This window comes from Elgaria multicarinata, chromosome 9 (genome assembly GCF_023053635.1).
Source record: "Elgaria multicarinata webbii isolate HBS135686 ecotype San Diego chromosome 9, rElgMul1.1.pri, whole genome shotgun sequence".
In the NCBI taxonomy this organism is placed as follows: domain Eukaryota; kingdom Metazoa; phylum Chordata; class Lepidosauria; order Squamata; family Anguidae; genus Elgaria; species Elgaria multicarinata.
The window spans coordinates 63,910,463-63,927,205 of NC_086179.1; the positions used below are offsets into that span (position 1 = coordinate 63,910,463).

General features: G+C 41.8%; 1 protein-coding gene across 1 annotated transcript in view; it reads right to left on the bottom strand.

Annotated features, from left to right (window-relative positions):
- Positions 1-16,743, bottom strand: part of DOCK4 (dedicator of cytokinesis 4) — a 293,588-nt gene that overhangs the window by 79,064 nt on the left and 197,781 nt on the right. The window contains exons 21-25 of the mRNA XM_063134026.1: positions 15,460-15,541; positions 13,418-13,588; positions 12,395-12,587; positions 8,010-8,137; positions 3,475-3,609 (exon numbers count right to left, since the gene is read on the bottom strand). Coding sequence (XP_062990096.1) covers positions 3,475-3,609; positions 8,010-8,137; positions 12,395-12,587; positions 13,418-13,588; positions 15,460-15,541 — 709 coding nt within the window. The remainder of the gene's footprint in view (positions 1-3,474; positions 3,610-8,009; positions 8,138-12,394; positions 12,588-13,417; positions 13,589-15,459; positions 15,542-16,743) is intronic.

Here is a 16,743-nt window from a genome sequence, read left to right on the forward strand (position 1 = left end):
TGTTGCTACCGGGCGGCAAGATCCTTTGCATACCAGGAAATGGGTTTAAGGGGGGAAATGTAAAAAAATCATAAAAAATCAATGGATGACCCAATCCGATTCAAATTTGGTATGCTTAAAGCTCTCCTTAATATCTATTACTGTGCCAATTTTGACGACTTTATCTTTAACGCTTGCGCAGATGTAAGCATTTGTTTAATCTTTCTTCAAATCATGCTCCTGTGCCCCAGTGGCCACTCGGATGATACGCTCAAAAACTAGTATCAAAATACGGCAAGTCTTTTGCTTTTATAGCATAATTAAAGCAGGATGCATGGGAGTACTTCACAGTCAAAGCAGATTATAAGGTGGAAAACTTCTGAGTCCTTTGCATGCAATTCACAGTGATTGCACAGTATAACGCTGGTGTGATAAAGCTCTATAGCAAGACAACCTTGGCTTCTGAATCTGGGATGGAAAGTCGAGACTGGTATTTCTGAACAGGTCCACCTACATGTCATAAAATGTACTCATTTATCATTTTGATAAGCACCAAATGGATTCCTGACAACACATGGGGATTGAACCTGCCACCTACACTTCAAATTGGGAGGTATCTTTCTTCACAAATAAATCAGGAGCATTTGGCTCAGTGTGTTGCCATAAGCAAGTATAGTACTGCATGAATTTGCTACAGAACAGTATATAATTGCCTTATGCTGTGCAATGAGTCACTTAAAAATAAGAATTTGATGTGGTACTTGAAATTTCCCCATACAATGGCTTACACGATACTGTGCAGGGACCCCAAGAGCCTATTCTTCTGTATTGCACATGAATAAGACCTTCATACTGCTTTGTGGCAAGCGCAGCCATGTGTAAATTGAGGTTCTCAAAAGGAAACCCATTAAAATGAAAACATGTTCAACTTAAGGCTATACTTAATTCTACAAGCCTTATTTAGCAACACTGACGTATGTGAACTGTTAAATCAAAGTCCATGGACTTAAGTTCAGCAAGTCTTTAACAATATGAAAAAATGCATTGTACAATTTAGCAGCGTTACAACTTTTCATAACTTAAATATACAAAACTATGAAATCTTATAAGTACATCTTCATGGAACAGACCATGAGCGTGCTGCTAAAGACATATATTAACTCTGTCAATATTGCTGATATAAAGTAGTGAAAAATAAAGATGTTTGCCCTTATAGTAACATATATTTTAGAATGTGTTGCTAGAATACATTTTCCATAGGAATATAGTGTGTGTGTGTGTGTGTGTGTGTGTGTGTGTGAGAGAGAGAGAGAGAGAGAGAGAGAGAGAGAGAGAGAGAGAGAGAGAGAGAGAGATGAGGGAAGAGCAGGATTAATAAGAGTGCAAATGAAAGAATGAGTGTGCTAAATGTTCCCCTGAAAACTTTGCTGAATGAACAAAAAATAGGTCAGTTGCTCTTTTCAAGTCCCTATATGCCTCCCACTGTGTAAGATTCTGACCCTTTTGCCAAACGCAGAGCATAACCTGACATTATTTCACTTACATGGTGTCTGTGCCGTTCTCTGAGAAATAGGATTTGAACCCTCTAACTCACATTAACCACTACATATCACTGAACAAAGTAGGACTTATTGTGCCGCTTTATTCCAGGTGGGTGGGTGGGGTGGGATTAAGTGATAATGCAATGTGGGAGATGTGTGAACCATGTCCCAATTTTTTTTAAAAAAGAAAATTAGTTATGTGAGGCTGCCAGATCAGTTAATGTAGAGAAACACCAGACTGCTTAACCTTTTCTCCTTCCACGATTTGTCCACTTAAAATGGCTCTATCCAAGCTGTTTCTCTCTCCACAGGGAAGAAAACATGAGGACATTGTATCTTTTCCTCCCTGAGTGGAAAAGTAGCTGTGGCATGTGCATAAAAATAGCATCAAGGGAAAAGCGGAAGCAGTCCCTGCCACATTCCTGATTGACACATCCAATGATTTTTTCCCAGTCTCTCTCTCTCTCTCTGACACACACACACAACACACTGATGATTCATCTCCTGTGTATTGCCTAGTTTCATCCTTACACAGATAGTTGTTTTTTTTTTGCCTCCTTTCATCGTACTAGAACATGGAGTCATCCAATGAAACTGAATCTCAGTAGATCAGAACAAGTGAAATAAAGTACTTCTTCACACAATACATAATCAACCTATGGAATTCACTGACGAGAGACGTTGTGATGGCCACTGGCTCACAAGTTTTCTTTAAAAGGTTTTAGGAAGGCTGGCACCCTTATTAGCAAAACAAAAACATCTGTCCATGTTCAGGGGCAGTATGCTAAGAAATACCAGATCCTGAGAACAAACAAAGAAGTTGGGCTATTTTCATGCTTTCTATACAGGCTTGCAGGAAGTATCTCTTTGACCTACTGATGGATATGGGATAGATGATAAGATGAACGCTTGGACTGATCCAGTAGGGCTCCTTTTTCTGGTCACAATGTTGACCTTTAGACCTGAAGCTCAAATGTTAGCTTCAGGTCTAAATGTTAGCTTCAGGTCTCAATTTGCACCAGCTTTGGAAGCTAGTTAGAAAATTCTGGTAATACTAGTTGACATTAACTACGATTAAATCCAGTCATAAGGATTCTGAGCCAGACAATGAGGAGAAGTAATTCACATATGCAAAAGAATGGGCCTCATCTGCCTCAGACCTCAACAAATACTCTATTTGTCTGCAAACCTGCTAACAACAGCTTTAGAACTAGATGATAATTCATCCTTGCTTAGTCCTGTGTAAAATCCATCAAGTCAGATCAGTAAGAGAGGTTATTATCCACAGAGAATTTGCTCTCATTCCTGGAGTTGGTAAAAATACCCGCAGTGAGGAAATGAAGATATAAAAACAAACATTACAATGCATGTGGCTTTACAGTTGATTTTAATATCTTAGGCAGTTCCACATGCATATGTGGAGATCAGACATTGGGCAGTATCCAACTGCGTCATTCCACAAGCGCAAATGACGTCATGCTAGCTGATATTAGATTCCATACTATGCTCAAGAAGAGAATCCAACTGAAGTTATGTTTGCACAACTGCAGATGAGCAAGCAGTTGAGCATTATACTTAAACAACTGGTTGTGCATAACTCTTGCGCAACCAGATGCACAACCTGTTGTGCAACCGGTCCCACATGTGTAATGGGCAATCTCTTACGTCACATAAAGATTTGGTGGAGCTCTGCTAGCACTATTTGAGATTAAAGGATGATACTGTTGGATGCTGCCCGTTGAAATCCAAAGATGCCCTAGTGCTTGTGAATGTTCCATTTCTACATTAGAACACAGCCACACACCACCACCACCAACAACAACAACACACACACACACACATTGACTAGAACTTCTTTCTTTCCACTATACTCAGACACATTAGGGAAAGTGATCAGTGATCATTCAAAGTTTCAATATGCACATCAAGTTGTTTTCAGCTCTGCGACACTTACAGTCACTTCCTGAAACTGAAGTCTCGTCGCAGACCCTGCTGGCTGAGGGCGGCTTGTGATCTCCAAGATGGTTCGGAGCAGCACGTCTAGAAGGCTGTTCACAATTACATCTATTTCTTCCAAAACTGATTTTTCCTTTGGTTTGTTTAAAAGGGAGAAGAAATGGACTGTTCAGGTTGGCATTCATGAAAAGTAAATAAGGTTTATCTTAGCCAAATGTTTCACACTGAAGTTCATAATGTGTGAACGTTATTGTGAGAAAGACATTTCACCCTGAATTCACCCACTTCTGAAATATGCTCTGTCAAAGACAGTACAGAAATTCTGCTCACCCATCACAAATAATGAAATACTATTAAACTAGGAAAGAGAACTAAAATGGATAGATCAAATTTCCCCCAAATGAAAGCACTTTTTAGGCTGTTTAGGGCACAATTGTATGCATGTTTAGACCGAAAAAAAGTCCTACAGTTGTCCGCATGGCTTGCTAGAGGGATACTCGGAGCTGGGGCATTTTTTAAAAAATCTAAACATGTGTAGGATTGCACCTTTAAGAGGGTACAATGGATGCACATGGGAAGGCAGACTCCACTCTAACCTGTGCTGGCTCGTTAGAATGTCTGTAGTGCACCCCTGCACATACAGCTATTTTAGCTGAGGCGGCCACCACAATTCTGCACCCACATTCACTTTATTTATTTGGGGCCAAAATAGATCTTACTTCAAACCTATATTGAGCCGCTACATCTCCCCCCCCCTTTTTTTTATTCTACAGCAAGCGCAGAGGGCTTGATCCGGATCTTAAAAGCCCCCTAACCCCCATGTTCAATTCCTGGTCTAGATCAGGGCCCCTATGCCTACTGTAAAAAATGGAAATAAACAAGAGCTGTAGCTGCTAGATAGGGGTTTAAAGTAATGTCTGTTTGATCCTTAGAATGCCTGGGGAAGGGCTATGATGTAATATTTTCCCAGCTAGTTTCAAAAGCAGAACGGAAGAAAATTGGGTTTAGGAGGAGTACAGACAAGGCTGCCCACCTCCACCCCAGCAGCACAGCCAAATGAGCATCCATACCTGTGTAGTTGAGAAAAGTCATGACTTAATAATTTATGACATCTACACAGAATACTGATGAAAAACAGATTATATTTTGCAAGCATAGATGTGCTCCCTTGATGCCAGTCAGATCTCCCATATCTTTAGTTGTGGTTTGTTAAAGTGTGCAGAAGAGTATGTCCCATGCACGTGAGGTTGGTCTATTTGCAAACTTGCCTATGCAATTTATCCTTCCCCTAATCCAATGCTGCTTTGTGTCTGTATTATTATGTTATATTAATTACATTTCTGTATCACTCTAGACAAAGCTCTCTAAGCGATTTACAACAATGGTGGCTTTCTGTGTGCTAGAGTGTTGGTTTCTGTTATGAGTTAGATCTAACAGCCCATAAAGTATAAAACAGGGATGAGGAACGTTTGGCCCACAGCAATCTCCTCAAACTCCTCCCCTTAGAGGCTCATGGGGAAAGAATCCCTGTGGTTATATCCAATCAGAAATAACAGTGGGGATTCCTCTTAGTGCACCACTGGTCTTCCCAACTGGGAGAGCAGGTGGCACACAAGCATGTCATCTGTCCTGTGCCCTCCCCAATGGGAGAAGGCATGTGGCAGACACACACACACACCAGCCAAGTTACTGGGTGAAGGAGTGCTCCTCCACCCCATACCTCCACCCCATACCTCGGTCAGGGTGGCTTCACACACATGGATTTTCCTTGGTTAGGGAAAGCCCACACAAAGTGAAGCCATGGACCAAATGACACCAGGCGGGGTGGCGTAGTCCCTGATGTCATTGAGCCCACAAAGGAGTCAGTGGGGGAAGGGTCAGCCTGCCCTCCATTCAAAAGAAGTTCCCCACTCCTGGCATAAAATATTTGACAGTGTCATTTATTTGCTCAGCCCATTATCAGGGGATCTGATTATCTGCCAATCTAACATTTTGCCTTTCTTAACATACTTTTAATCTCACACGGAAGAATATTCAAAGACACAATTACACCAAAGCAAACAAAAAGGCATGTAGGTGGAAAATTGATTTCTCAACATTTACAAGGTCATACCACACAATACATTATTCATAGTTTTAATAAAGCATTCTTAAACTGGCCATTTTTATTCTGAAGGAAAAGCAGCTCAGAGGCTCCAATCTGGAACAAGAAAAACTTCACTTTCCTGGTAAGCTGGATCTAGCAACCAGGGAAGGGACTTTCTTTTCTTTTAACAAAAAAAATGGGAATCGGCCCCTGATCTAGACAGGGAGCACTGGGGACCTGTGGCTGTTTTTTCTTCAAAATAGAAGTGGCCGGTTTAAGTATACTTTTTAAAAAGCATGGCGGATATAACATGTAGTTTGACCTTCAGTGTCTGGTGGAATTAACAAAGGCAACAGGAGGAACAGCAAGAGAACTACAAGAGGAGGAGCCTGGAGAAGAGAGGATCAAGGGGAGGCATGACGATGGCCATTCATGTAGAAGAGCAAGCAGAGTTGTTTTCTGTTGCTTTAGAGGGCAGGGCTAGAACCAGTGGTTGGAAATTGCAGTGAAATGGATTTCAGAAAAATATTAGGAGACTCTCTCGATGTTGTCGGACTGCGATTTCCATCAACTCTAGCAAGTACAACCAATGGTGAGAAGATGGGAATTTCAGACCAACAACATCTGGAGACCCACATGTTCCCCATTGCTCCTGTAGATCTGCATTGAGGAACGAGTTGGACTAGATTACTTCCAAGGTTCCTGCTGACTCTATGATTCTATGAAAATAAGAGAGGCTGAAAGAAGAAGCTGCTGTAAAAAAAGGCAAACTCCATGTTAGGCATTATTAGAGAAGGAACTGAGAATAAAACAAATCTATACAAATCTATGGTGCGACCACACTTAGAATACTGTGTGCAGTTTTTGTCACCACACTTAATATATATATATATATATATATATATATATATATATATATATATATATATTATAGAGCTGGAAAAAGTGCAGAAAAGGGCAATTAAAATGATCAAGGGGCTGGAGGTTCTCCCCTATGAGGGAAGGTTACAACAGCTGGGATTGTTTAGCTTGGAAAAAAAGAGGCTAAGGGAAGACATGATAGAGGTGTACAAAAGTACGCATGGTATGGAGAATGCAGATAGGGAGACGTTTTTCTCCCTCTTCCATAATACTAAAACCTCAGGTTATCCCATGAACCTGATTGGTGGGAGATTCAGGAAAAATAAAAGGACGTACTTCTTCACAGCGGATAGTTAAACTATGGAATTCACTACCACAAAATGTGGTGATGTCCACTAACTTGGATGGCTTTAAAAGGGGTTGGATAAATTCCTGGAGGCGAAGGCTATCAATGGCTACTAGCCCTGATGGCTATGTGCTACTTCCAGTATCAGACACAGTAAGCCTGTATACACAATGGCTGGAGAACATGGGTGGGAGTGTCCTGCTTGTGGGTCTCTGATCAACAGCTGGTTGGCCACTATGGGAACAGAGTGCTGGACTAGATGGACCCTTGGTCTGATCCAGCAGGGCTCTTCTTATGCCAACTCAGTGAATATATAGCAATTCAAGAAAACAGTGTTAACTCAGGTTCCACCTCAGAGCAGTATCCAAGAATGTCATTCTGCAAACTCAAATAGGGCCAGCAGAGCTCAGCTGAATCTTTGCATTGTGTAAGTAGCTGCACAACAGCTTGCACAAGCGGAATATGGAACTGGTTGCATAACAGGTTGCACAATGGGTTGCACAAGAGTTATGTGCATCTGGTTGCACAATGGGTTGCACAAGCAAATGCACAAGTACTTGTGCAACTGCACTTGCAAAAAATGTAACTTTAGTTAGATTCTTTTCTTGCCCATAGTTCAGAACCTAGTTTCTGCTAGGTGCAACATAATTTGTGCTAATGGAATGACACATTTGGATATGGCCCTCTGAATGGAAACATATCCAGTAATTCTCAGATAGTTTCAGTGTGGAGACATTATTAGTTAAGCATGGAATTCACCCACCTGATCCCAGAAAACTTCTTAAAATTAATAATATTGTCCCCTTTTTCCTCGTGTTCCTCTTTGTGTGACATTCTAAAATGTGTACTAAAAAGCCATAACAATTTCATTTAAAAAAAAAGTCACACAATTCAGCCAAACTTTAATTCAATAGTTTTTTTGGGAGTCAGTTCTTTCCAAATATGTAGTTAACAGAAATAGGAATCATAATCAAATACGGAACAATGAGTCAACCCCCTCAGACAAATATCATTTCAGTTTCTGTCCAGGCAAACAATAATTGTTCGGTGTGTTGGATGTGTTTTTGTTTTTAGTATTAAAACTCTGTTCCAGCCTTCCTCAACCCAGCACCCTCCAGATGTGTTACAAACCCCTCATTCGCCATGCTGCTGGGAATGGTGGGAGTTGTAGTTCAACAAGTCGGGAGGGCATTCGGTTGGAGAAGGCTGTTTTATTCCATATGGTGAAGCTTCTACTTACAGAACTATTTTTCTTGATGAGGCAAAATACGTTGCTAAGGATGCGCGCGCACATGATCAGATCCTTTTGTTCCTGAAGATGCACATAGAGGTGATGCAAAACTACTGGTAGTAGAATGTATCGGGATTCTGGAAGAACAGAAATATAGGGTGAGCACTCTCCTGCAGCGATGATTTCTCTTGTCCTTTAAAGTCATTGAGGAGCAATTCAGTCATCTTGGCTTTCAGTGGATGAAGTTGCACATGCAGGCATGAGGACTGCATCACATCATGTCACACAGGGAATTACAGGACTAAAAGTATCCACATGTGAAAAATCACACGCCTATGTCAAGAGCTACCACCCCAGAGACATGTCTAACACATTGGTTTGGTTGAGCTTAGCCTTCTCCCAGCACCAACCCTCCCCCTCCCTCTTCTTCGTCTGGTGCATCCCCTGAGGAGGAATCTGGAAGCATTCACTTCTGTTTTTGATGTACTGCACCTTGCAGTGACTTCTGAACCAAGGCAACTTCAAATTGCACTTTCTGAAGCCACATTTTAAGGCTCAGACAACATGCTGAATTGCAGTTAACCGAAAGCAGAAGCAACAACTTCACATCTCCTCCTCAGAGCCATGACAGAGGAGGAGGAGGGGGAAGCATATGAGGCCAGGGGGAGGCAACCGTCATTCTTGTAACACTAAACCATGGTTTAGCATTGTGCTTGAATACAGCGACTCACTCACAGACACAACATTCGCTCCCTATCTCCTCCTCTCAGAGAGGTGTGTGTGTGTGTGTGTGTGTGTGTGTGTGTGTGTGTGTGTGAGAGAGAGAGAGAGAGAGAGAGAGAGAGAGAGAGAGAGAGTTAACAAACCTCTAAGCTTTCTAAAATAATTGTATTCATTTATTACATTTCCATGCTGCCCATCAGCCAAAGCTTTCTGGGTGGTTCACGAAGCAAACCTACAACCATAAAATACAATAAAATAGCCCAACATAATGTAGACAGCAGAAGTTTAAAACAAATTTAAAAAGTAAAAACCAGGATAAAAGTAAGCTTAATTTCTCTAGCGTAGTATCCCATTTTAGTGAAATTCAGCCTAGCAACGTTTGTTTTTGTAAAATAGCCACACTGTTTTTGTAAAATAGCCTTCACCCATAATTTTTGAATGGAGAAAAATCCTCTGGATAAAATCATCCCCCATGTGACTCCAATATGATTATATATATTATTTTTTAAAAGGAATGAGAAACTGAGAAACTGAGGTTTATTATGAAGTTTCTTCCATATTCCCAAAATAGTGTTTATGAATGTCTGAATTTTTCAGGGGCTCATCTACATGGGCGCTTTGCTCCTGGATTGCTTTGGACTGGCAGCAGGTGATCTACATGACGCAGCCACCACTCTGAAGCAAAGCCCCAAAGCTCCGCACTAAAGAAGTCGGGTACTTACCCTGACTTTTTTAGATTAGAGCAAGGCTCCACACCTCTGTGGTGCCTAGTTATGAAAAAAACCAAATAAAATTTTAAGGGGGGGGGGTTGGAAATCCCACCAGGGAGGGCGCATCCCATTCCTCCCCCCTTGTTCCCGCCCCCCAGTTAGCTGTAAATGCGATCCTTCACATTTACAGCTAAAAAAACAGAATAAAACCCCAAACACATGTCAGTCCCCCTTTTCCCTTAAAACCCCCACTAACCACAGAAGAGGGGGCATGGATGCTCCCAGGCGCCCCCAGACTGGCCACGTGAGTGCTCGGATGGGTGGGCACAGCACCGGCGGCAGCACCAGTGCCTGGAAAGCCCTCAACTGTACTCCTTCCGATGTAGGTGGTGGGAAGGAGTGTCAGTGTGGCAGAGATGCACTTCACACCGCTGCACACAGCATTATTGACACCGTCAAGATGAGGGCCAGGTGTATTATATCCCCTCTAAGCTATTGAGGGGTACTTCCAGACAAAGAGCTCCTAGCACCACCTATTAAAAGACATTGTGAAGCTCTTCCGTCTTTCTCTCCTTAATGGATTTACTGCATTAAGGGAAAAAGCGGAAGAGCCAGTGTGGTGTAGTGGCTAAAGTGTCAGACTGGGAGTTGGGAGATCTGGGTTCTAGTCCCCACTCAGCCATGGAAACCCACTGGGCCAGTCACAGACTCTCAGCGCAGCCCACATCACAGGGTTGTTATTGTGAGGATAAAAATGGAGAGGAGGAGGATTATGTATGCTGCCTTGGGTTCCTTGGAGGAAGACAGGTGGGATATAAATGCAAAAATAAATCAGTAAGAAGCTAGGGAGAAACACAGGAAGGTTATGAGTGGGAGATGTCATTGTCTTACCCCCATCCCTAAAATTAATGAAGCAGAGCGATGGTGCAATAAAAACTGTGTCTGGAAGCAGACAAAGAGTCAGGTGTCATGAAACAGCTCCACAGCAGTGCAAAGCCAGCTTGGTGCTGTGCCACAGAAAATTAAATGCTACACCCAGCAGCACTAATAGTTTCTTTCCCTTGCAGCAGAAAACATGAAACCCCCTCAGTGCTATACAAATCTGATTAGCAGGTAAATCTAGCTTTCGAACAGGAAGTTATTTGTCATAGAAAGCTCCTTTTGTCTTAGGCATTTGAAAAATCTGTTTGCTCGGCCTACGAATTCTTCCTTCCCCATGCTATTTTTCCCACACTCAGTAGCAAAGAATATTCCAATGTTGCAAAGTGTTCATTTTCGCCCCCTGAGAAAGGGGAGTTTAATTACATTTCCGATCACAGTGAGTCTCAGCTTTACCCCAGGATGTCATTCTTTATTTTATATTTTTCCCCCAGACCAATGTACTTTTAGTCAACTGAGTTGCATTTTGAAGTTTCTGTACAGTGGGGAAGGAGGAGAAAAGGTATTCTCTTCCTGATGGGTCTGAAGGAGAGTCAACTTAAAAGTTAGATGGCAGATCAGAAATTGGAAATGACAACAATAAAACCAAACCAAAAAAAACCTCCAACCCCAACTCCCCAAACCCATGTCCGAAGCATTAAATTCAACTCTGCTTTCAACTACCCTTGAATGAATGTCCAATGGACAGAATGTTTGCCTTGCAACTGAGATTATAGATGCCAATTTAACCCTGGACTCACAACTGAATGGTCCAAGTAAGCCATGATCTCTCTTAGCCTCAGTTCCTGACCTGGCTTAAGGACTCTGTGAAAACTCTCAATATAACAGGGGATATTCATGTGACTGTACATGTCATGGCCAGCACATGGAGGGCATATGCTCAAGGTTGTTTCAAATGGGCTCCACATACATATCATAGAGGATTATGATGATAAAGCAGCTTAATCTGAGGGCAATCACATGGTCAGAACCTATTTCTCTCACTGGAAGCCTCTCACAGTCTGTTGCGCACACCCGTTCCACATGCCATGCTGACCTATCATAATCCATTGTCCGCTGTCCTTCCTGAGATGCTCCATCTACCCACATCCCTCTCCTATAGGTTCTTATATTCCCTTTATGTGGGCCCTGAACAGTAGAAACAACCATGGAATACCATGTAGGATTCAGGCAAAGAAGGTCTAAGTCTCTGCTCCCAACTTATTAAGTAGTTTTAGAAATGCCACTTCCTAAATTTACTATTTCACTTTCCTCTCTGTTTGAAAGTTTATACTGTTGGCACTCTGTGTTTCCATTGGCTCACATTCCATTTCACTTGATCCTGATAAATGCTGCAAAATTAAGAGCAGTCTGGCTAGGATGATGCCTTCTAAGCAAATAATTAGCTTTGCATCGCAAAAATAAAAACGCTGCTTTCTCCGTTATTCCATTACTGCTTTCTTACTGAACTGAAGATCTCTTCAGTTCAGCACAGTGGCACAGGGGAAAGCAAAACAAGGTAAAACATGCCTGCAACCCCCACATTTTTGCACTCCCAATGTTGAATGAACTGTTTAGGAGTTCTTTTGAAAATCTGTAGACCAAAGAGTATGCATAGTAAGTGTCATGAATGTGGATTCTCCTGAACAAGAACATTTAGAAGTCCGGAAATGCTTTCTTATCCTTTATACCAGCAGTCAGATAGCTCTTTCAGCCTAAGGGGCAAATTCAGAAATGGCTTGGGAGGCTGTTCTAAATTTTGGGTGCCACTGCCCAAAAGGCCCCATCTTGAATGCCAACCCACCATATCTCTGATGGGGACCTGGAGCAGAACCTAAGAAGAAGAACTAAGTTCCTGGGAAGGCTCAAATGCAGAAAGACATTCTGGTCCCAGGATGTTTAGGGCTATTATTGGAAATGCCAATGTAATCCTCGAAGTTCATTGTTAACTTCCATGTAATGTGTTCTTTGTACAGGAGTCAGATGATGAGTAAATGTCAGATTGTTTTAACTATAGAGGCATTATGTGTGTTGCCATCCTACCTGGGTTGGTGTACAGTTGGCTTTCCACTGTTTTTCCAATGCATTGAAGTTTCACAGCTTGAAGGGACTCATCTGCATTTGTGATGGTTGGCAAGCTGCCTAAAGTATCACGCACCAAATTTGCCACCTCTCTTACATCAAAGAGTTTCAGCAACTCTGAGTACACAGCTGGGAAGGAGCTGAGAAAGACCGCCTAAAGACAGTATGAAATAGGAGAAATCATATTATGTTACGGACCTACAGAATTTAAGAACATAAAAGCCATGGTGGATCAGACCAAGACCTATCTAGGCCAACATTCTGTTCCCATAGTCGCCAACCAGATGCCCACAAGAAGTCCTCAAACGGGTCATGAGAGTAACAGTATCTTCCCACTTTTGTTCCCCAGAAACTGTCATACTACCTCTAATACTGGATGAAACATACTGTAGCTATGATGACTAGTAGTCATGAATTTGAATCTTTCATGAATTTGTCTAATCTCCTTCTAAAGCCATCCAGGTTGGTGGTCATCACTACAGCTTATGGCAGTAAATTCCATAGTTTAACTATATGCTCTATGAAGGATTTTCATGTAGTCCCAAAGATAACTTCTTCAAAGATATGGCATAGGGAATAACTTTCTAAACACACACACACACACTTTATTTGACTCTATTATGAAAGTGGTCTTTTACCAAGTGACTCAGTTTAGTGTTCCCCCCCATCCACTAATATCTCCAATATTTTATTTTCTGAAATTAAAAGGTTTCGTAATTGCATTAGCTCAGAGCCTTGTTAGCTTGTCCAAAAGCTAGATTCGGGGGTGGGGGGGAAGTGCTGCCAAATATCTGAGCCAATTTCTGCCATTACTAAGCTGATAGAATAAAATTAAACGTATTATATCATTATAGCCTAAAGCAAACCAGAAGCATTAATGTTTCATATTAGAAAACAAGATTGTGTCTTTCTGTATCAGTGATCAAACATATAAGCAGTGTGGATAGCAGTAGCACGAGCCTAAAGCAACAGTTTGCAGCTTACTTGAGCTTGAGATAAAGCACTAGCTCCTTTGGTTTCTTGGGAAAGGAAGAATCGGACAGACATCAGAAGCTCTTGAATACAACAGCAGAATTCCTCCTCATTTTGTCCACCAGTAGCAAGGGAGAACAGCTTCCGAGACTGGACTATATACTTAAATATATATTCCTGTGCCTACAAATGCCAAAAGATAAATAGATGAGATTAGGGACGTCATCAGACAAGCATTTTATTGCACGCTTGTTATTGGGCACTCACAGGTTTTTGCAGGTCCCTCAGATGCGTCATCTGCCTCCCACGCGCCTCCCACCTTTTCTAGCTTTCTTTGAGCAACAAAAAATGCCACCGGTAAGTCCGTATTACTTTTAAAGATGGAAAGTTATGCGATCTCCTACTGTGTGCAGGAAAAGCACCGTCATGGGCTCATGCATTTTTTACTTCCTCTTTCCTCTCCCTGAGAGAAAGAGCAAGTACTGAGCAGGCAGAGACGTGACGGTAGGCAAGCATGATTCCCACCCCCGTATGATGGAGCTCTATATTACTGCTCCTTAAAAAAAATAATCCTGACACTTCATTACAGCTCCATACGACTGACAAGATGTATAATTACTCTATGCAGTGCCTCAACAAAAGTCCAGCTGGTTCTGCATTCTTGCATTCTGTGACTTGCATTTTGGTTTCTAGATTAAAACCAAGAACATACAGAAGAATTTTAAGTTGCCAGAAATCTCAGACTAGATGTTTCTGTGGCTGAACTGTGTGTGTCTTCAAGGCATGAACTAATTTCTCTTGATCCAATATTGCTTTCACCAGGAAAAGTAATGTTGATTCCTTAAAACATTGACACAACCTCTTCTAACGCATTAAGTTCTCAAATGAAAGATATTTGAAACATAAATTTGCATGTGTATTTCTATCATGAATTTGAAATCTCAAGTTCTTGTTTCCCAGAATATGTTTCATAAGAAGATAATAACATAAAAAGAGCCATGCTGAATCAGATGAAGGCTCCATCTACTCCAGCATTCTGTTCACACAGTGGCCAACCAGTTGTCGTCCAGGAACCCAAAAGCAGGTTCAACAGCACCCTCCCATCCATGTTCCCAGCAACTGGTGCATAGAGGCTCACTGCCTCATAACAGTATCCATGTTCTAATAAGGAGAGTGATATTAATCTGGAGTGTTTACTCCCACAGTTCTTCACTGCTCCATGGATAACTGATAGAGCCTCCTTTAGCAAAGCCAAAGAAGATATTTATTGTGTGCAGGAGACGGGCTTTCTGCTCTTATCATTCCACCTAACTTGACTAATGAAAATTACGTCACCACGCCATTATCATTAATAATTCTCCTCCTATTACTATCAGGTTGTACCATGGACGGAATTATGGGAGTTAGCATTATGAGTAGATCAGTCAATGAGGGCTAGCCCATGTAGGATTCAGTCTCCATAAACTGGCTTGTATTAATTTGGGAACACGTTTTGAAAGTCAAGAATGCTGACACAGTCATTCAATTCAAGCTAACAATCAGCTACAAAATATCATCTGATATCTTCTACACTCCTGTTTTCTCAAAAGCAGTGTGCAGACCTTGAGCACCTATTTAGTTTTAGGCACACTAGCTCAGATCCAACCTGGGCATGAGTGGAAGGGATTTCCATCTACATACTTATAGGGGGAGGTGGACATTCCTCACCCCAGCTGCAACTCCTCAGCTCTCCTAAAAGCCACTTCAGGGGGAGCCCAAAGTTTGAGGGTGAGCTTTTGGAGTGGGGTGGGGTGGGGTCACCAAAATGGGAACACCAAGATGGGAATGTAGGAAAGTGTTCTTGCATGAGCAGATTCAACCTCATATTTCTTTGGATCCAAGTTATGGTAACTTCAACTGATACAAATTAGCATTTGTATAGAAATATACAGGTAGGTTCAGCCTTGGCAACCTGGTGCCATCCAGATGTGCTGGAAGCCATGCTGGCTGCGAATGATGGAGGGCACCAAGTTGGAGCTAGGTAAGATGACAATGGGCCTGCTGAATTGTGTTACCTTCAATACTTCCTGGTTGTGAGCTTGCCTTTCCACTTCTGTTATTCTATCAACATGCCATTTCAACACCTTTATGAGGTCTCTACAATAGAAAACAAAACGTATTAAGTAACATGAATTACACGAAGTCCATTGTGATGAAAAGAATTTTAATATAGTCTTCTAAATATCTACGCAGAAGTAATTCCTATTGACTTTAAGGGCGCTTACTCCCAGGTAAATGAGCATAAGAAACTCCACTGAAGAGAAAAAGACGAAGACTTTGTGATGTTTTCTGCTAATTTATACTTAGATTGCCAAATTGTGAATGCAGATTACTGTACATAGTTAAGCTTAACTGTGGATCCAGAAAAGCCACCCATCAAATAGATTCTTGGACACTTCTGACGTAAACATAGCTGGTTTTCAACAAGAACGTGATGGAAGGAACTCATTTAAGCAAATGTAGCACATTTTAAAAGGATTGTAATATACGGGAAGATTAAAGAATCTCCTCCAAAGTTGAAGACATGAACTGAAGACTAATTCTGCACCCAGCTGATATTAGAAATGGTCCCATTATTATAGGAATGCACTGGGGGGGGGAGTGGGTTCTCTGCTTATTCTTGCAGTTCCTGGGGCCAGCATCCCAAGATACCCTTGTATTGAAATTAGGGAATAGGGCAAGGTTTCACTGCCGAGTACTCTTTTGGGGAAGGGCCATAGCTCGATGGTAGAGTGCACAATTTGCATGCAAAAGACCTCAAATTCAATCTCTGGCATCTCCAGGTAGGGCTAGGAAAAGACTCTTGGGTCTTAAACTCCGAAGAACCGCTGCCAGTCATTCCAGACAATGGGCTGGTTTGCACAGAATGACAAGCCACCGTGGGTTAATTTCCCTGTGGGGCTTATCCTTCCACGCCAGCCGCCATTTTAAAAATGTAAGCCATGCCCACACCATGACTTGCATTTTTTAAAATGACTAACAACAAGCCCCATGGGGAAATTAACCCTCAGTGGCTTCCCATTATGTGCGAACTAGGTGAATACTAAGCTGGGTAGATCAATGGTCTGACTTGGTATAGGGCAGCTTCTTATAGTCCTATGGTTAATGTGCCTCATTAGCTATGGAAGTTCTCAAACATTCCTAGCCTGGCAATTTAGCAAACCACAAACTAGCCACAATCCAGAGATCCATATGCTAAAATTAACATAAAGCACTTCCTTAGATATACGGGTGTTTTATTGTGGTTTTAATTTTTGTGAACCGCTCAGAGAGCTTCGGCTATTGGGCGGTATAAAAAT